This window comes from Typopeltis vanoorti, chromosome 13 (genome assembly GCF_054136105.1).
Source record: "Typopeltis vanoorti isolate ZY-2024b chromosome 13, IOZ_Tvanoo_1.0, whole genome shotgun sequence".
Classification (NCBI taxonomy): Eukaryota; Metazoa; Arthropoda; class Arachnida; order Uropygi; family Thelyphonidae; genus Typopeltis; species Typopeltis vanoorti.
This window is the reverse complement of record NC_143561.1, coordinates 4,295,964-4,316,466: the sequence shown is the minus strand read 5'-3', so window position 1 is coordinate 4,316,466 and position 20,503 is coordinate 4,295,964. Positions and strand designations below refer to the sequence as shown.

At 37.0% G+C, this 20,503-nt stretch overlaps 1 protein-coding gene across 2 annotated transcripts in view; it reads right to left on the bottom strand.

Annotated features, from left to right (window-relative positions):
* Positions 1 to 939: 939 nt before the first annotated feature.
* The window catches only part of amx (TM2 domain-containing protein 3 almondex), a 75,176-nt gene continuing 55,612 nt past the window's right edge, over positions 940 to 20,503 (bottom strand). Inside the window, exons 5-6 of one of the 2 annotated variants that reach the window (XM_090402728.1) lie at positions 15,045 to 15,245; positions 940 to 1,188 (exon numbers count right to left, since the gene is read on the bottom strand). In XM_090402728.1, the coding sequence (XP_090258854.1) occupies positions 15,077 to 15,245 (169 nt within the window). In that variant the 3' untranslated portion in view covers positions 940 to 1,188; positions 15,045 to 15,076. Of the gene's footprint in view, positions 1,204 to 15,044; positions 15,246 to 20,503 lie in introns of both variants that reach the window. The other variant, XM_090402726.1, reaches the window with a different exon arrangement.

Below are 20,503 nucleotides of genomic sequence, written 5' to 3'. Positions count from 1 at the left end.
TATTATGTCGATCTGGTACTTATCTAATTCCTTAGCTAGCTCCATTTCTTTGCCATTCAGGCTTTTTACGTTGATACCGATCTTTAACTCTGGTAATGTTGAGTTGGGGTTTATTTTCAGATTTGTTCCAGTAGCTGACTTTTCGCTGTTCTCCCTGGTGAGAACAACGGGGGCCTTGTTTAACCGTGAGACGCCCCAGCCGGCATGAAATTTTGTCATTTGTACCATCATTCTATATTTTGGTTTAACCAATAAGAATACAATTTGGTCGGCTAAATCCCAAATTGCCAGCCCATCCTCATCCGTTCAGTATCGAAGTAGATACCCAACAGGGTGCACGACGAGAAGGTGAGGATTGGACATTAGGTCAGAAGCCCTGGTCGGTTCTCCGCATTCCTTTAAAGGCTATGTGGAGGTCTCCTCTCAGTTATACAGCTTTGACCCTTGTATATGAAATGAATCACTTCTATTCTAATTATATTCCTCCTGTTTTACTGAAATTCAGTGCAGTTAACATATAACTTCTAACTATAGAAACTGATTAATTTTTAAAACTAATGCATTTAAAAATACTAAAAGACCTCACCGGACTGTTCCAATGTAATCATGTAGTGCTATCATAGCAGATTGAACATCCTTTAAGGGTATGTATGTATCGAGAAATTGATGAAATCATATCAGCATGGCCAAAATACAAGTTGATGTCTCACTAAATGAAAGTGATTTAGAGGAGGGAGAAAAAATCCAGTGTATGTGTCTACACACTGTGTAGACACATACACTGGATTTATATGGGCTGGGAAGTTCAGTTGGTAAAATGTACTGCTTGCTTATTATAAAGGCTGAGGATTTGACATGGATGTTTATAAAAGCCTTTTTCCTTAATACTTAGTAATTTTTAAATGTAAAGTTTTGGAAAAACACATAAAACAACTAAAATGTATTTATCAAAGCTTTAATATTTATTCTAAATTACAACAAAATAATGACATTTGAATAAGAACTCATTACTTTACATTCTAATGATTCGTTCATCACCATATAATGTGAAACACTAGCGCTTTTCAAAACATCTTTCTTAGACAAAAGACATTTGACTTTTAAACCTCATGCTGGATATGAAACTGCCACCAGGATGTTACGAAGAGAAAAACTTAATCTGATGATGTCTTCTAAAAGTTTCCTTTCCTATGAAATAGTAAACTAATGGGAGTAAAGAAAAGGAAAAAAATAAACTGCTGTAAATTGTTTTTTGAAACCAATATCATATAAATCAATTTCATCAAAGGTATTCTGCATTAGAGATAGAATTATAATACCCTCCAATCCATTGTGTGTGTATATGTTCAATAGGGGTACTGATAATGGTCTTTCTGTTTGCATTCACTGAGCTGTGGAATGACTGGGAAAAAGTATTTTCGTTATTGCAACACATTTTATTTAAAAGATATCCTTCAGAATACTGACAAATAAAAACACTTATATTCACTAAAGCTGAAAACTTGCTGGTAAGTTATAAACAAGTTTTTAACAAAAATATTTAATGAATGAATACAATGCTGGGATTTTATAATTATGCATTCAACCCTTTGAGAGCAGTGAGTTAAAAATACATTTCACCTTCAATGGCATATAAATGCTTGAAAAAAATTGGGAAATTTGCTAAGAGATTGTAGTAACCTCCCCACAAAAAACTCAAAAGCCAATATGAATTTACAGCTTTATTATATAGATGTATGTTAAAGATACCAAGCTATTTTAAACCTGGTTTTACCCATTTCCCAAGTAAGCAAACACGTCAAGTTTGCACCTGCACGTATTGGAAGTCAGTCTCGTCATCTTTGAGGACGTCAGCTAGACGTCCTCAAAGTAGTATAAGTCAAGGCAACTCATGGAAAAAGTAGAATAAGCTCTGATCACTATTCTTAATATTTATCCTTAATGCACAGCCCATCTCCTTGAGGAGATGTATGATACTGTGTATTAAAGGCAAGGTGCCATACCCAGACCGGTTTCGACCTTTATTGAGGTCTTATCAGTGGGAAGCAGGCTAGAAATACCAAGATTTAGTAATCCAGAGCTTATAAGTATTTTACCAGAACAAGTTACCATAAGGTGTTTTAACCTTATTAAATAAAAATCTCTGGATAAGATATAAATGTAGAAAGTATTTTATCTTGGGTATAATAAATGTTAAAGATACCAAGCTATTTTAAACCTGGTTTTACTCCATTTCTCAAGTAAGCAAACAGACAAACAAGTCAAGTTTGCGTGGCACCTTGCCTTTAATACACAGCATCATACATCTCCTCAAGGAGATGGGCTGTGCACTAAGGGTAAATATTAAGAATAGTGATTAGAGCTTATTCTACTTTTACCATGAGTTGCACTACTTTGAGGGTCAGCTAGACTCCCAATACGTGCAGGCGCAAACTTGACTTGTTTGTCTGTTTGCTTACTTGGGAAATGGAGTAAAACCAGGTTTAAAATAACTTGGTATCTTTAACATTTATTATTATTATTGTTCCGGGCAACTCCAAGGAGTCGACAGACTCATTGAGAGAGGCCCTAACATCATGTCAAGAACAACCTTGCCTTGAATTCATTCACGGTCGTAGCACCCACAACAGACTCTGGAAGCTCATTCCACTCATTCACTACTCTCCAAGTAAAAAACCTAGCTCTAACACCCTTGTCAACCACGCTCTTACCCAGCTTACATTCATGGCCCCTAGTCCTCCCACCACCAGTCATATTTTCAAAAATATCTTCTGGATCAATCTTCTAGAAACCCTTCCGTAATTTGAATGTCTCAAACATATCACCCCTCTTTCGCCTATCGACCAATTTCTGCAACCCACAAATCTTCAATCTATTCTCATAAGGTTCATTCCACAGACCTATCATCTTGGTCACTCGTCTCTGGATCCTCTCCGCTTCCTCCCCATCACGAAGAAACCCTGGTGCCCATAACTGGGCACAGTAGTCCAGAAGGGGTCTTATCAAGGCTCGATACAGAGGAACAACAACTTGTTTGTCTCTGCATGTTAAAGTATTTTTCAGAAGCCAAGTGATTTGGTGAGCTGTTTTAGTCACTTTTGCAATGTTCCCCCTAAACTTCAATTCCCTATCCACCAACACTCCCAAATCCCTGGCCTCATCAATCTCCTGGAGTACGGTTCCACCAATGCGATATACTGTTGCTATTCTTTTCACCCCAAAGTGCATAACCTTACACTTTGGCACATTAAATTGACATCCATTTTTCCTACCCCAGTCCTCCAAAGTATCCAAATCATCCTGTAAAATTTTGACATCCTGTGCACTCATAATTGCTCTACCCAACTTTGCATTATCAGCAAACAAGTGAACACTTCCTCTCAAATCCTTTCCTATATCATTGATGAACAAATTGAAAAGCAGTGGTCCAAGAACAGAGCCCTGTGGCACTCCACTAGTCACAAGCCGTCTTTTAGACTCCACTCCTGATATCTCTCCTTCAACCACCCTCCTATCCATCTCACCAACCCTATATCTATCCCCATCTGCTCCAGTTTACTGATTAGGGTTCTATGTGGTATCCTATCAAAAGCCTTGGCAAGGTCCAGTAGTATTACTGTAAACCCATTACCCCTATCCAGTTCAGCCGTCACTGTGTTATAAAACGTGAGCAAGTTACTGAGGCATGATCTACCCTTCACAAAACCATGTTGTCCCCCATACAATATCCCATTTTCATCTATCCAATTCTTTATTCTTTTCTTGACTAATTTCTCTAAGACCTTGACAATGATTCCTGATATGCTAATCGGTCGGTAATTTACAACAGCAGTCTTGGAACCACCTTTATGCAGTGGAACTATTTTCCCCTCTTTCCACCCCCTCGGGACTAACCCAGACCCGAGACTCAAATTAAACAAAATGGTCAAGGGTACTGACAATTCTTTAGCTGCTTCTCGTACAACATGAGCTGGTATACCATCCAATCCCACAGATGTATTGACATTGAGGTTATGCAATAGACTACTCACCTCCACTTCATTCACCACAATTCCCATATAATCTACTGATACATTCGTTTCTGCAATGTCACCACCTGGATGATATATTCTTGCAAAGTGCTCACTCAGTAACTCAACTATATCAACTGATTCAGTTACCTCCCTACCATCGGCATTCTTTAAAATCATTCTGCCATGTACATTTTTCCTTTTACTTGCTACATATCTAAAAAACTGTTTATGATGATTCTCTTTAGCCTGCATGGCCAATGTCTTTCGTAATCCTTTTTTGCTTTTCTTACCACACTTGTTACCCTTACGGCCTGCGCTTTATACCGTTCGTGTGCCTGCCGGTCACCCTTCTCCTTAAATTCCCTCCATAGTTGTTTCTTTTTTTGCAGCTCAAGCTTAATGGTGTTATTCATCCATTTAACCCCTACTTGATTTATTATTCGGACTCTAGGTATACAGTCAGCCTCATGTAAGCACTTCTTAACTATCTCCCATGCACTATCAACTTCTAGTCCTTGCAGTTGTACATGCCATGGCACTGAACCAATCAAACTCCTAAGCTTGTCATACTTTCCAGCCTGATAATTCCACATGTACCCTGTCTTAATTGAAAATTCTACTCCTTTAGCCACCTCCCAAGTCAAGACCCCTATGATCACTCTCACCGATTGGTGGCAATGTGGTCATATTTGTTACAGCCAAATCCTCATATGTAATTACTAGGTCAAGCACTCTCTGACCCCTAGTATTTTCCATTACATGCTGTCGCAGATAGTTATCCCTTAATAACTGAATAAAATCCAATTCCTTCCTCCCTTGTGTCCTCTCCTCACTCCAATTAATGCGACCATAGTTGAAATCTCCCATAATAATCACCCTCCTTCCACTCATTTCTTCTATTTGCTTGTGCATACTGTCACCACCATCTTTTCCATCACCTGGTCTATAGCAGCACCCAATTGTATATTTAGTTCTGCTAGCTACAATCTCACACCAAATGGCCTCAAATGTGCTCTTTTCTCTATCCTGCAATTCAACTTCTATTCTCCTTGGATGCAGCTAATCAGCTATCACAACAATACTCCTCCCCCCATTTTATTCTCCCTGTCATTCCTGAACACACTATACCCATCACATTCAGCCATGTTTCACTAATACCAATAACCTGTGGTCTGGAAGTGCCAACCATGGCCAAAAACTCTTCCTTCTTGTTCCTAATACTCCTAGCATTAGTGTACATGAATTTAAAACCCCATTAGCTCCAACCCTACCTTGATGCCTTATATTAACTATCCCACTCTGATTTGTTGTTCTTATTTGCTCGGGCATATTATATTCATTCTTACATTCAACTGCCTCCCTAAGGACTGTATATCTACCCCCCCCCTTAATAAATCTAGTTTCCCTGAATTTGCACATCCACCACATTCAGCAACACTTTCTCAAGTCTTCTTACATCGTAACCATTCAAATGCAAGCCATCCATCTTATATATATCCTTTCGCCCATCGAACTCACTCCACACGTTGACAAATTCCACACCACTCGTCATACATAACCCACGCATAAAGTCATTCGCAATTATGGCCCTCCTATTAAACATTTCACTGTCATACCGTGGCAAAAGACTAATCGTTTTAACTCTCTCACTCTTTTCTTTTGCTACTTCAAACAATTCATTCAGGTCTTTCTTCTATCATTTCCATTTTGTCTCCTTTCATATCATTCGTACCTGCCACAACAATCATTTCTTTCACCATTTCCTTTAGCTCTCTAATAGACTCAGTTACATACTTTGTGGTCGCACCAGGTTGGTACGATTTTGTCAAATCCTCTACTATCACACCTCTACTATAAAGAGTCTCCATACAGCACTCTATCCTTCATTTTGTTCATGTTCACACTCATACATCTATTTTTCCTGTCATACTTTTTATTATTGGCTGGTTCATTCAGTCGACTTTTGCTCATACGCTCTAGCTGCTGTTTTGCCCTTTGTATCGCACCATTTAACAACGCGATCTCACTCATTGCATCTATCTCATCTTTTTTATTCTCAGTAAAACCATTAATACTATCATTCACACTTTCTACATTCACACTCTCACAATTCTCTGGTACAACCTCGCCATTTCTTGTCATATCCCTATTTTCTTCATTCTGAAGTTTGACAAAAATATCACATTCACGATCCGAAATACTCTTCAATTTCTCGTTTTCCCTACATTTTCTACACACATTCACTCCTTTATTATCATCTAACCACACTCCGCAAAGCATACATTTCGCAGCTAGTACACTGAATCATCTCTTTTATACTACTGTTCTTTGATAAAGATGGCAAACCATCATTTTCCTTCATACTGCAGCCATACTTACTTGCAACATATTTTATCAAATTATAAATTATAACACACCAATAACACACAAAAAGATGCACTAAGAGATGCAAGGCAAACGAAACTACACAATATTAAATAAATTTATCAATGATAACTGAAAATAATACTTATCCGGAGCTTTCACGAACACTACACACTACGAATCCCTCTAGCGGCGACAGCCCCAATAAAATATGTTATAAAGACACACAAAATACTCTAAAAAGACGAAAATCGTTCTAAAACCAATTTTCTAAGGAAAAACACACACAAAAAACACCAAAAATCACCAATTTTACACAAGCGCTAAATTACACCGACCACTCACCATATAACCTCGAACCCAACAACCAACGCCTGTTTTAGCATATATACCCAAGGTAAAATACTTTCTACATTTATATCTCATCCAGAGATTTTTATTTAATAAGGTTAAAACACCTTATGGTAACTTGTTCTGGTAAAATACTTATAAGTTCTGTATTGCTAAAATCTTGGTATTTCTAGCCTGGCTCCCACTGATGAGACCTCAATAAAGGTCAAAACCGGTCTGGGTAGTGGCACCTTGCCTTTAATAGACAGCATCATACATCTCCTCAAGGAGATGGGCTGTGCATTAAGGGTAAATATTAAGAATAGTGATCTGAGCTTATTCTACTTTTACCATGAGTTTCCTTGACTTGCACTACTTTGAGGGTTAGCTAGACTTCCAATACGTGCAGGCACAAACTTGACTTGTTTGTCTGTTTGCTTACTTGGGAAATGGAGTAAAACCAGGTTTAAAATAGCTTGGTATCTTTAACATTTATTATACCCAAGGTAAAATACTTTCTATACACACACACACACACACACACACACATCAGGGGAAAATATTCTAGGTGGGTGGTACACCTCCCTGGAATAGCAATATCAATGATATTATATTTTTGCATTTATTCCTGTCAAAGACTCCCCTAATTATTTCCTTGCTTTGCATGATTCCTAAAATTAAACACAATATATTAATGCTTCATGAAGAGGACACTTTGACGTGTAAACATTGCATCACATTCCCGTTAATAACAACATATACAGTGGAACCTCGGTTGTCGAACTTCATTCGTTCCCGAAGGCTGTTTGGAAACTGAAACCATTTTCTCATAAGAATTAATGTAAAATGGATTAATCTATTCCCGAACCCCAGATGATTGTTTATTTAAACCTTTATAACAGTACTTCATGCATAAGATTGTATATGAACATAATGAAAATGCATAAAATCTTACATAAAAAGAATAAACACAATAAATAGATAAAATATAGATGAAAATTGATTGCCTCCTTATTTTTTAGTATTGTACATATGGTTGATTTCGCCATACCGAACTCCATTGCAAGATCCGAGACACACACGCCATTTTCATGTTTGGATATGATTTCTTTTTTCATCTCTATCGTGGTTCTAACAACTTTTCTTTTTGCTTTGCTGCTATCACTATTCTTCTGCGGCTCCATGGTGGCTTAATTAATAATAATTTGTGAAAAAAAAAAAAAAAACAACAACAAGAAAACACAAAGAAAATCAAGAAAACTCCCTGCAAATTCGAGCAGGTGTCTGCACTGAACGAAGGCTTCCGCGTAACTGACGTTTTCCCGCCTTACAGCTGAGCACGTGGTTGTTGTTTGCCTGTTCGGGAACTGGGGCGTTTTTTGTTTGGAAAATATGTTCGATAACAGAGGTGTTCGACAACCAAGGTTCCACTGTACTGACACCTTTGAGCCCTTTAAACAGATGTGGTTTAAACGGCCCAGATGGCAAGGCAGAGTGTGCACTGAGACAATAGCATTCAGAAGTCGTTAGAGGCTGTGATTGGTTATTGTGTGAAACAATCCAATTGAACACTGTCATGAGTTGCTGTTTTTGTTTTCTGCATTTCATCTGTTTTACATGCATAAAATGTGTGATAATGTGAACTGATGTGTTTATGATACCAATATAGACAAGTTTTTAATATATATTTATAATTTCTATAAATAATTTATAACTTTTTGCCCATATTCAAAAAAAATGGAAACAGTGTTGACAATGTACTGAATGTCCCGTTTTCTGCCAGAGCTTTTGCAAATTGTATGATTACAGTCTAATGAGGTTGGAACCTGTGTATAATAAGTAAAACAAGTTATTTCAGCCTTTCTTTGGTTCAGTCCTGAAAAATAATTTCCTAATTGATTACTTTTTCCGATTTCTGTGCATATTATACGGTTGTATTTAAAAATCATATCAAAATTCAAATTATCTGTGTCTCACTCTAGCATTTGCCAACGATAATCTAATCTCACCACGAAGCATAAACCCTTTGTGCTTCGCACATAAACAGCATGTGAAGCATACCTTTGTTCATTTGACCTTTATGCTTTCCATATTTAAAATGATAAACTGATGTATTCAAAGTTATCCCACAATTAATTGCATTGGACCAATTAAGATGAGCACTGATGTGCTTACACTCTTAAAGCTTTCATGCATCAATAAAAATGCAATCTTACGAACAAATTAACGTGAATTTTGTAGCACAGGTTGCATAAGCCATACGACAGCACACCCAACCTAAACGGACACACGATCGTCACTGATATATATATATATATATACACACACACACACAATCAGGTGTCTTTTTATGTGGTAGATACGTTCCACAGAAAACCGCATATAAAAAATCGCACAAAAAAGATCTAATTAGGGATACGTTCCATTATTTTCTAAAACCGAAGCAATGAATTAAAATAAACCTAAAAAGTGCATAAAAAAGTTTATAAAAATTCAGGAAAATAAGAATGCCTAAGTTTGTTTTAAAGCTTTATTCGTTTAATTTTAATGAAAAGTAACAATTTTTTTTTTTACATTTTTTCTCAGAATTATCGTCACTATTAGACAATATTCGGCAATGTTTGCGAACCGGTGCGAAATCACTTTCATCACCAGAAGAGATAGTCAGCACATCAGATCTGTATGGTAAAAGGCAATGGTTCTTCAAAAACAGAATTAGCTTCACCCTCGTTCTGTGCTGATTTTTTTCTTCTGACAATGTAATGATTACATTGTAATCAGTGATTAAACTTTGCAATGATGATTTTACCAATTTTTTATACAGCTCGCAATATTCAGGCATACAGTTCTTCAACTCATGTTGAAATTTAAAGGCGCTTTCAAAATTTGTGTCATTAACAAGAAAATGATTTTCCAATTTATTGCACAGTTCAAGACCTTCTAGAATTATATTTGCAGTGAGGGGGAAAGGTTTTTCTTCCGCTTCACTATCGTTTTCTGGATCTTTGACGATATCTAAAATTAATCGATATCCAATAATATCATCGTCACTTAAGGTATTATCCACAAGCAATTCATCTACATCATTCTGGCTAAATGTATCAAAACCTTCTCCACCAATTACACGTGCCAAAGTAATGATTTTAGCTGATAATGTAGATGTTTGAATGGTTGTACTGTTTGCAACACATCCAGGCCAAGCTGCTTTCCAGCAGGCATTTAAAGTTTATGGTCTTATTTCAGTGATAGCAGATGCAACATGATTTAAGCAGTCCAAAATGGAAAAAAAAATCCAAATGTCAATTACTGTTGATGATTAATTTTCTAGTTTATCCAATATAAATTGAAAAGTGTGCTTAACATAATATTTTTTAAAAGTAGCAATTATGCCTTGATCTAATGGCTGAATAATGCTTGTTGTATTGGGTGGAAAAAACACTACCTGCACATTTGGATGTTCTAAATGCGGATGACTTGGTGCATTGTCAACAATTAATAAAACTTTTAAAATCAAACTTTTTTGCTTCATATATGTTTACACTTCTGGTACAAAGCAATTATAGAACCATTCAGTAAATACAGTAGTTGTTACCCAGGCCTTTGTATTAGCCATCATGGTCTTAGAGATCGATTTACTAGGAAGGGTTTCAACATTCGATCCCCTGATGCATTGCTACAAAATAACAACTTACTCGATCTTTGCTTGCTTCATTCTCAGACTTTGCGATGTAAGTTTGACTAGGCATTTTCTTCCAAAACAATCCTCTTTCGTCAGCGTTAAACACTTGATTGGGACAATATCCACCATCTTCAATAATTTTGGCTAGCTTGAAAATTTTTGGCTGCTTCTTCATCTGCTGTTGCAACCTCGCCTGTAATCTTCACTTTATAAGCGCATTCCTTTTTAAAAACCCGGTTAGCCATCCTTTGCTAGCCGAAAATTCTTTATCAGCCTGGGAAGCGGAAGTAGATTGCTTCATCTGTTCATAAAACCGAAGAGCTTTTTGTTTAATTAAATAACCACTTATATAAATTCTTCTTTGAGTTAATTCTTCAATCCAAATTATGAGCACTCGTTCAGTTTTTTCTAATAAAGCATCTCTTGAGTACGATGATAATTTGGCACTTAGTTTTGTGCCAGAAATGACAGATTTTCTTATTGCAACTTCATTCTTTTTAATTGCTCTTATGGTAGATTCGCCTAAATTAAAATGTTTACCAATTGCCATAAACGGAGATCCCTTCTCCTTTTGCTAAGCGATCTAAAATTGCAATTTTCATTTCCAAAGAAACTGCTTTTCTTTGGTGCTTTTGCGAAAATTAGCAAAATTTAGACTTACGATAATGAAAAGACAAACACTTACTCACATGCAAAATTAAACTTCATGGACACTCACTGCTTACACGTTACTCATGTTATGCCAGAATGTGCTGCAACATGCTGTTCATTATGTACAATGGTGCATAACTTCAAAGCCGCATAAAAAGAGACCCGAGTGTGTGTGTGTGTGTGTGTGTGTGTGTGTGTGTGTGTGTGTGTGTGTGTGTGTACACACACACCTAATTCTTCATTTACACGGTAGATTGGTTCCAGGAAAAAAACATGTAAATGAAATCGTGTAAAAAAAAATACATTGCATATGAAAAAATAGAATGGTTCCAAATGTGAAAACCCAATACAAACAATAAGTTATTTTCAAACAAAACATATGAAAATCATTGAATAAAGCTCTAATTTTAATGGAATATTTTTTATTTTAAATATTTATTCAAAGTATATACATGTGTATCTTTCTTAAAGAAACTAGCGTGTCACTAATAAAACAAATTCGAAAAGGCCCAAATACACTTGCGCATATGGTTATTAGTTATATTTTAATTGCCATCACTTTCTGCATTCTTTTTGTGAGACTGGAATTAAATCACTTCCATCAGTTTTAACACTTTGGCCATCCTGCAATGGTAAAACGTTTTCTTCAGTAAAAGGAACTAAATTGGCATTAATTTCCAATAATTCTGAAAGCTGATTTTTTTTTTTTTTTACCACAAAATCTGTAATTAATCATTGAAATCCTGTTTTGACTAGATCTTGGTATAAATCTTTATATCGCACCATACATGACATCAGTTCACATTTAAACTGTTTAGCTCTTTAGGTATTTGGATCATGTGTAAGAAAATGACTTTGCAATTTACTAGCCGTTTGAAGCCGTTCTTTAATTAATCCTGCAGTGAGTGGAATCTCTTCATCATCATCAGCTTTTTTTTTCTTTTTCATGGAGATTCTCAAGGACAGCTTTTACTATTTTGTCATCACTAACAGCATTGTCAACCATCAATTACTCAATATCTGCAGACGAAAAATCATCAAATCCTTCTCTGCCAACTGATGTGCTAATCGATGATATTGGGATATTCAATTGTATGCAAAGGTAGAGGGTTTTTCTTTTTCACACATTCTGGCTAAGTAGCTTTCCAGCATGCATTTAAAGTTGATGGTTTCAATTCTGATAATGCCACCTTAGCAAGTTTGATGCAATCCAAACTAGAAAATTTTTTCCATGTATCAATAACTGTCAGTAAATTATCCTTATCTGGTTTATCCAAAATGTATTGGAATGTTCTTATGTAGTAAGTTTTGAAGGTAGCAATCACACCATGGTCTCTAGTGGTTGTATTAAGTGGCATTAAACAAAATTCCATGTTTGGGTGTTCTAAAACAGGATGGCCAGGCGCATTGTCTATAACCAATAAAACTTTAAGTCCAGATTTTTTTCCATCAAATAGTGTTGAACTTCTTGAACAAAACATTGATGGAACCATTCATTAAAAATTTCTTTTGTAGCCCAACCTTTTTTGTTTGCCTTCCAGTGCACTGGTAACGTGTTTAAATCCACACCTTCCATTGCCCGTGGTCTTAGGGATCAATTAATGAGTAATGGTTTTAATATACGATCTCCTGAAGCATTGCTGGAAAATAATAGTCACACGATCCTTAGCTGTTTTAAAGCCACCAACACTTTTTTGTAATTTCACTATATAAGTTCTACTTGGCATATTCTTCCAAAAAAGCCAAGTCAATAATTTTGGACAGTTCTGAAAGAAATTCCATAGCTGCCAGCTCATCTGCAGATGCGGCTTTGCCTTTTATTTTTGTATTATGAAGTGCATATCTTTTGAGAAATTTTGTAAGCCAACCTGTGCTTGAAGAAAAATCACAACTGTTGTTGTTTGATGTTGTTGGCTCCTTTTCCTGAATCTGTTTGTACAACCATAATGCTTTCTGTTTGATGATATTTTCATCTAAGGTATTCCTTTTTGTGAGCAATTTTCTATCCACATCACTAGGGCCTTTTTTCATCTTCACTTTTATAATGTCTCTTGTATACAGTGACAACTTGGCACCTAATTTTTGTTCCAAAAAGAACAGATTTTCTAATGGCCTCTGTCTCCTCTAAATTATATTAAGACAAACCACGGCAAAGTGTTTCCAACTAATTAGTCCATGCCCCTAAGGATGTTGAACCTTGCTAAGCTTCAACATCCAGCTGCTAAATGATCTAAAATTTGGATCTTAGTTTCTAAAGAAATAGCTTTTCTTTTCTTCTTCTGTCTAATTGAATTATCTGACATCACGATTAATGGGGTAATGTTACAAAAATAATCAATAATTAATTTTACTAATTTGATATTACGCATACAAAACATCAAAATTTAATACATACATACATGCAGCACATGGGTTTAAATGTTGGGTTAGTCAAATGGATTTAGGATTGGCTGACTGATAGGTATCAGAGAGTTGTGTATGATGGGGCAATATCAAGGAAGCAGAAGGTTACAAGTGGGGTTCCACAGGGCTCAGTACTGGAACCTGTATTGTTCAATCTTTATATCAATGATATTGTCAATGGATTGCAAAGGGACATTCAGTTGTTTGTGGATGATGTGAAGTTGGGAAGGGTTATCAGTAATAGTGCAGATGTGACAGCCCTGCAAGAGGATTTGAATAAACTAGACAGATGGGCAAATAAATGGGGTTGTCGGTTCAATGCAGCAAAACTAAAGTCTTGAGGTTTGGGATCCATCTATGGGAGGATGCGTACTCGATTGGAGGAGCTGTACTGGAGAAGGTAGGGGAGACAAGAGATCTGAGGGTGATGATTGATAGAAAACTAAAATTCAGGGAGCATATTGCAAAGGTGGTGAGGGTAACTCAGAGGATTGCTGCAATACTGAGAAGGAGGCTGACCTGCAGAGATAAAAGAGTTATCATTCCGTTGTATAAGGCCCTGATCAGACCACACTTAGACTATTGTTCTCAGATTTGGTGCCCAGGATTTGAAGGGGATAAATTGACTGTGGAAAGGGTACAGAGGCGGATAACCATCTTTGTTATCTTGGATTGTACAATATGAGTTATGAGGATCGACTGAGGGAATGTGGACTGCAGAGTTTGGTGGATAGAAGAAGGAGAGGTGATATGATTGAGACTTTTAAACTGTTGAGAGGCAGTTACAGGGTAGACATTGGAGAGTTCTTTCACTTGGTGGAACGGCAGGGGCCATCCCTGGAAGTTATGAAAGGAGGTTGTGTGCAAGAGGGTGAGGAGTGGTTTCTTTGTGTGGAAGGTGGTCGAACCTTGGAATGCATTGCCTGAGAGAGTGGTTGGAGTGGGGACGGTTAATGGGTTCAAGGAGTGGTATGATAGACTTTGTATTTCCTAAAAATGACCTCCCATGATGAGTCTTTTAACTCCATGGAGGCCTGGATAATAATAATAATATCTGTATAACTCTATTGCACAAACAAAACACAAGATGTGTAAACATTTCAAATTGTAAACAAGAAATTATTGTTGAGCAAACAGCTTAACTCCTTCCAAGCAGCTTTATATAGGTGGACCTCCCGTAACGGACCAATTTGCCTGCTTGCAGGATGAAAAATCCCAGATAAACTAGTGGAAAAAACCCTGCTGTCCACACCCAAGACCGGCTAACTTTGCTATGGCTGAGGAAGATCCTTAAGCTCCTCACGTAGTTGACAGGAATCGAACCTAGGACACCCCTTCCCCAGGCATATGGTTATTGCGAAGCGCAAAGCCACTAGGCTAACCATGCGGACAAGGAGAGCTTTGCTGACTACTATTCTCTCAGCAGTGAAAAGGTTAAAAATAATGTTACAAAGTAACTACTCTAAATTACAGTCAACCTCCAGCTTCACTCACTTTTTTTTTACATATGAGATGTACAACAAATTTATAGCTTGATCAATGATATAAAAACTTATTAACTGTATGCCTAATATATGAAGAAAATACACAGAGAAAATACAAACCCTGCTGTAGATTGCTATTGGTAGCACTTTCTTTATGCAAAATAGAGAGAACCATCAGCAGGTCCCAGGTAGCCAGCTGCAATCAGAATAACATCCACAAGAGTCCATACTCCTAATCCTCCAAAACTAAAGAGTTTTCCAATGCCTTCTTGCCACATACCTAGATAGAACCTATCAACACCAAATCCTCCCAGCACAGTACTGCAATAGTATTAACACAGAAATGAATCAATTAGTTCTAAAAATATTACCTTATTAGATATAAAATATATAAGTATTCTACTACATCTCAAAATAACTAGATGTAGTAGAATAATTAACTAAAAGCAATAAATTAGTTAACTTTTAAAAACATACATTCCAAAAAAAATTTCTTTCTAACTCAGTACTCATATCTTGGTAATGAAATAATAATGTTCACTCCCTCATCCTTCTTTCTTGCTTCTTCCAGAATCCTTTCATATCCTCTCTCACAGTGTATTTAAACTACTTAAATCATTTGTTCCTATGAACAGTGCCATCCCTTTTCTTTTCTGTTTCTCAACTGTATTCATCACATCCTTAACTTTTGCATTCAAAAAGCTTGAAACAGTGGTTCCATTGTCAAGTACAAATTTAATGAGTGAAGCACCATACCGTAATACTTATTTTTTCTTACATTCTAATTGACATTCTACTTACCTTATTATTATTCACTGAAATCTTACCTACTACCTCACTTTACTTTGTATTATTGCTCTGCTTATATATTTATTTTTTTATTCTGTCTGATTTTTTTTTTTTTTATATTTGTCAACTTTTCTAACTCCTGAGTCTATTGTCCAATGATTTGTTTTAATCTGGAAAGTTCTTAATTGAAACCAATTTCATTTGTATCATCAATATTAGCATTGTAATGCTTTTGTTCAGCAGGACAAAGGTTCTCATCTCCAGCATCAACATTAGCCTTTGCTTTTGACATTGCCCTGCAGCAGACTACTGTCCAAACACAAAAGCAAAACTTTTTGCCACACTTTAGGACAGTGTCAAAATTACTATTTTTAGCAAATATATTAAAAATTCACTAATTAGTCTAATAAAACATTGAATAAATTTTTAAAAAATCACCTATTTCACAGACACTTGAAATAAACCATCCTCACTCCAACTAACCTCAAAGGGATACCATAAAAGGGATTATGTCTTTTTTATATTTGCCTACATCTTTTTTCACTTATCATTATTACAATAATCTCCTTTTTGCTTTGCCTGATTATTACATTTTTGAGGGAAGATTCAGCATTGTAAAAGATTATTATTATTACGGAGTCAGTAGACTCATCGCGGGATACCCAAACTAGCAAAACAATATCTGTCATATCTCTTCTTGAATTCGTTTACAGACGAAGAGCTCACAACTAAGTCAGGCAATGAATTCCACTCGTTCACCACCCTCCAGGCAAAAAACCTTGTTCTGACACCTTTGTTAACCACACTCTTCTTTAATTTCCAGAGATGACCTCTTGTTCTTCCATCACTATCACACAGCTGAAACATTTCCCCTGCATCAATCCTATAAAAACCTTTCAGTAATTTAAATGTTTCTATCATATCCCCTCTTCTTCGCCTATCAACCAATCTCTGCAATCCACAAGCTCTCAATCTATCAATGTAGGGGGCATTTTTTATATCACTCACCAACTTGGTCACTCTTCTCTGAACCCTCTCCACAGCCTCCTCATCTCCAAGGAATCCAGGTGACCAGACCTGAGCACAATAATCCAAATGTGGAAGTATCAATGCTTTATAAAGGAGAATAATAACCTCTTTATCTCTGGATGTCAGTGTGTTCCTCAACAACCAAGTAATCCTATGTGCGATCTTGGACACCTTAGCAATGTGTCCTCTAAACTTCATCTCCCTATCTACCAACACCCCAAAGTCCCTAGCCTCATCAATCTCTTGGAGTACCTTTCCATCAATGTAGTACACAGCTGGTAATCTTTTAATCCCAAAATGCATAACTTTACACTTTTCCACATTGAACTAACATCCATTATCTTTTGCCCATTTTACCAGCTTATTTAAATCATCCTGCAAACTTTCAACATCAGCTTGATTTTTTATTGCGCTACACAATTTTGCATCATCAGCAAACAACTGAATATCTCCCTTTAAGCCATTTCCTATATCATTTATATACAAATTAAACAACATTGGCCAAAGCACAGAGCCCTGAGGCACACCACTGGTCACCTGCCTCATTCTGGCGGCTCCTCCATACACCACCTTATGATATCTCTCCCTGAGCCATTCTCCTATCCATATCACCAATTTAATATCCATCCCCATCTGCTCCAATTTGCGTAACAGTGTTCTATGGGTATCCTGTCAAAAGCCTTAGCAAAATCAAGAAGTACCACTGTGTAGCCTGCTCCTTTGTCCAACTCAGATGTTATTCTATTATGAATAGTTAATAGATTGCTAAGGCAGGATCTACCTTTAACAAAACCATGTTGGCCTCTACAGAGTATCATATCCTGATCCACCCATTCTTGAATTTTGTCTTTAACCAACTTTTCCAATACTTTTACCACTACTCCTGAGATGGTGATTGGTCTGTAATTAACTACCGCAGTTTTAGAGCCACCCTTATGCAAAGGAACCACTTTGCCTAACTTCCACTCCCTAGGGACCATACCAGAGTTCAAACTTAAATTAAATATCCAAGTACGAGGGGTTGACAATTCATTTGCACATTCATGCAACACCCGAGCTGATATTCCATCTAAGCCTACAGCAGTGTTTGCATTTAAATTTTGCAATATATTTAATACCTCTGATTCTTTAGCTTCAATTCTCACATTAGGTATTGCTACAGGTATAGAGATATCCTCACTTGGGTGATAGACTTTTGAAAAGTGATCGCTCAGTAACTCGACTATTACATCTGATTTTGTCACCTCAATACCCACTAAAGTTATCCTTCCGAAGTCATTCTTCCTCTTACTTGTCACATAGCGGAAGAACTCTTTGGGATTACCCTTGATCTCTTTGGCTAAGGTCTTCTCATAATCTGATTTAGCTTTTCTTACTTGGTAACCTTCCTAGCTTGAGCCTTGTACTGCTCATGGGTGTACTGGTCGCCTCCTTGTAAATTCTCCATAACCTTTTCTTTTTTTGCAGATCAAGCTTGATACTACTGCTCATCCATTTAACGCCTGCCTTGTTTAACCCCCTGACGATGGGGACACAATCTGATATTGCTTTTCTCAGATACCTGCTGATTTTATCCCATGCACTGCTAACATCTTTCCCTTGCAATATGTTCTGCCATGGGATGGCTGCAAGCTTACTCCGAAGCTTGTTATAATTGCCTAACCTGTAGTTCCGTATATACCCCTTCTTAACAGAAAAATCCACAGATTTTGCAACCTCCCAAGTCAATACCACATGATCGCTTTCACAAATTAGAGGTAACGAGGACACCTTACTTATGCATATAACCTCTGAACCAATAACCAGGTCCAACACTCTCACACCACGTGTCCCTTCAGTTATGTGCTGTTTCAAGTAATTATCTCATAGAAGATGTATGAACTCATTTTCCTTTTTGTTACGTGATATTTCCTCCTTCCAATTGATATCACCGTAATTAAAATTCCCCATAATATTCAATATCTCCCCCTGTATTTCCTGGCATATAGCAGCATCCAACTGTATATTTGGTTGCATTGGTCACTATTTCGCATCAGACTGCCTCAAATGAACTCTCATTCGCATGTCTATCATCTTGATATACTACTTTCTTTGGCTACAACACGTCAGCTATCATCAACAGTACTCCTCCCACTGTTCTATCTTCTCTATCCTCCCTGAAAATACAGTACCCATCACATTCAATTCCAGTGACCACATCTGCTGACAGCCAAGTTTCACTAATGCATACAGCTTTTGGTGAGATTGCACTGACTAATGCCAAAAATTCTTCTCTCTTATTTCGAATGCTTCTAGCATTGGTATACAAAACTTGCAGATTCCCTCTAGATCTTGTACCAGCTTTAGAACTGATATATAAGTCACTAACCTCCATAGTCCCATGCCGATTTTTATCCTCTCTCTTCTGCAATTTATTCTTCATATAAGGATCGATAAATATACAATCAGTGCTAAAGTTTCTTTCTCTTACACTCAACCTTTTCAATATTAGTTTTCCTGCCCAATAACTTCAACTTGTTCAGAAAACAATAACTTCTTCAATTGCTTATGTCCTTCCATGTTAAGATGCAGTCCATCTCCAGCATACAACTGCCTTTTTCCTTCAAATACACTCCAAACATCAACAAATTCCAGACCTCTTTTTTTGCACATTTTTGCAATCATATCATTCATTATCATTGCTTGTCTACTTAACTAGTAATTGTCAAAACGAGGCAGCACACACACTATCCTCCCATTGACACTTTCCCTCTTCACAATATCTAATAATGTTCTTAAATCTTTTCCTACCTGATTTATACTACCTCTCAGGTCATTCGTACCCACCATAACTATCATCTTGTCTGCTTCATGCCCTCTCTTTATTGCTAAAGCCACTCTTTCTATTGTCCCACCAGCCAAGCACTCCTCATTCATACCACTCTCCATACCCTTAATCATAGAATCACCATATATCTTACCACTCTTAACTTCATTCCCTACGCTATTCAGCATGACTCTCCCAGCTTCATTACTCAACGCTCTATTACTTAACCCTCCACTCTCACGACATCTCGTTTCTTCTAGGCCACTTGTGGCTTTATTTTGTTGACTCCCAATCACTCCCATACTATTTATTACTGCATCATTCACCAAAGACTCACCCATATGTAATCCTGTTCTAGTTACTTCAGCTAATGTAACCTCTATAGTCCTAATTTCTCTGTTTAACACATTAAACTCAGCTTTAACTTCCAATATCTCCTTACAGAGCACTTCCCCTCATGAAGAAGATGAAGGTCATTTTTCATTTTCATAAACTCCTGCCGAAGTTCTTCCACTACGGTCACAATGTCAGCTTCCATTCCTAAACGATCCAGCCTATCCCGACACTTCTCACATACGTCGACATTTTCGTTCTTCTCATATAGCCAGACCGACCACAGATCCTTCACATTCTTCGGCGCATACTTATAGCAATTTCTGCAACGCATCCATTGCGAAAAATCTAATGCTGAGCCAGCCTTTCGTGTAGAAGTAGAAGTCCTGTGTGCCGCTGACGTACATACGTTTCTTGTTGGATGCCATCTTTACACGTTGAAAGAGTGAAACAAACGGCAGTGAAAACACAATATATACAACACAGTTCCAAACAATAACACCACTGAAGGACACTTGTATCTAACTGATGCACAACTGCAGCACAATTTGTGACAAAAAGCCACACTATATTTAACTTTAAAAACACGTTTTCTAGACTAGCTAAACACGACCGCCACATT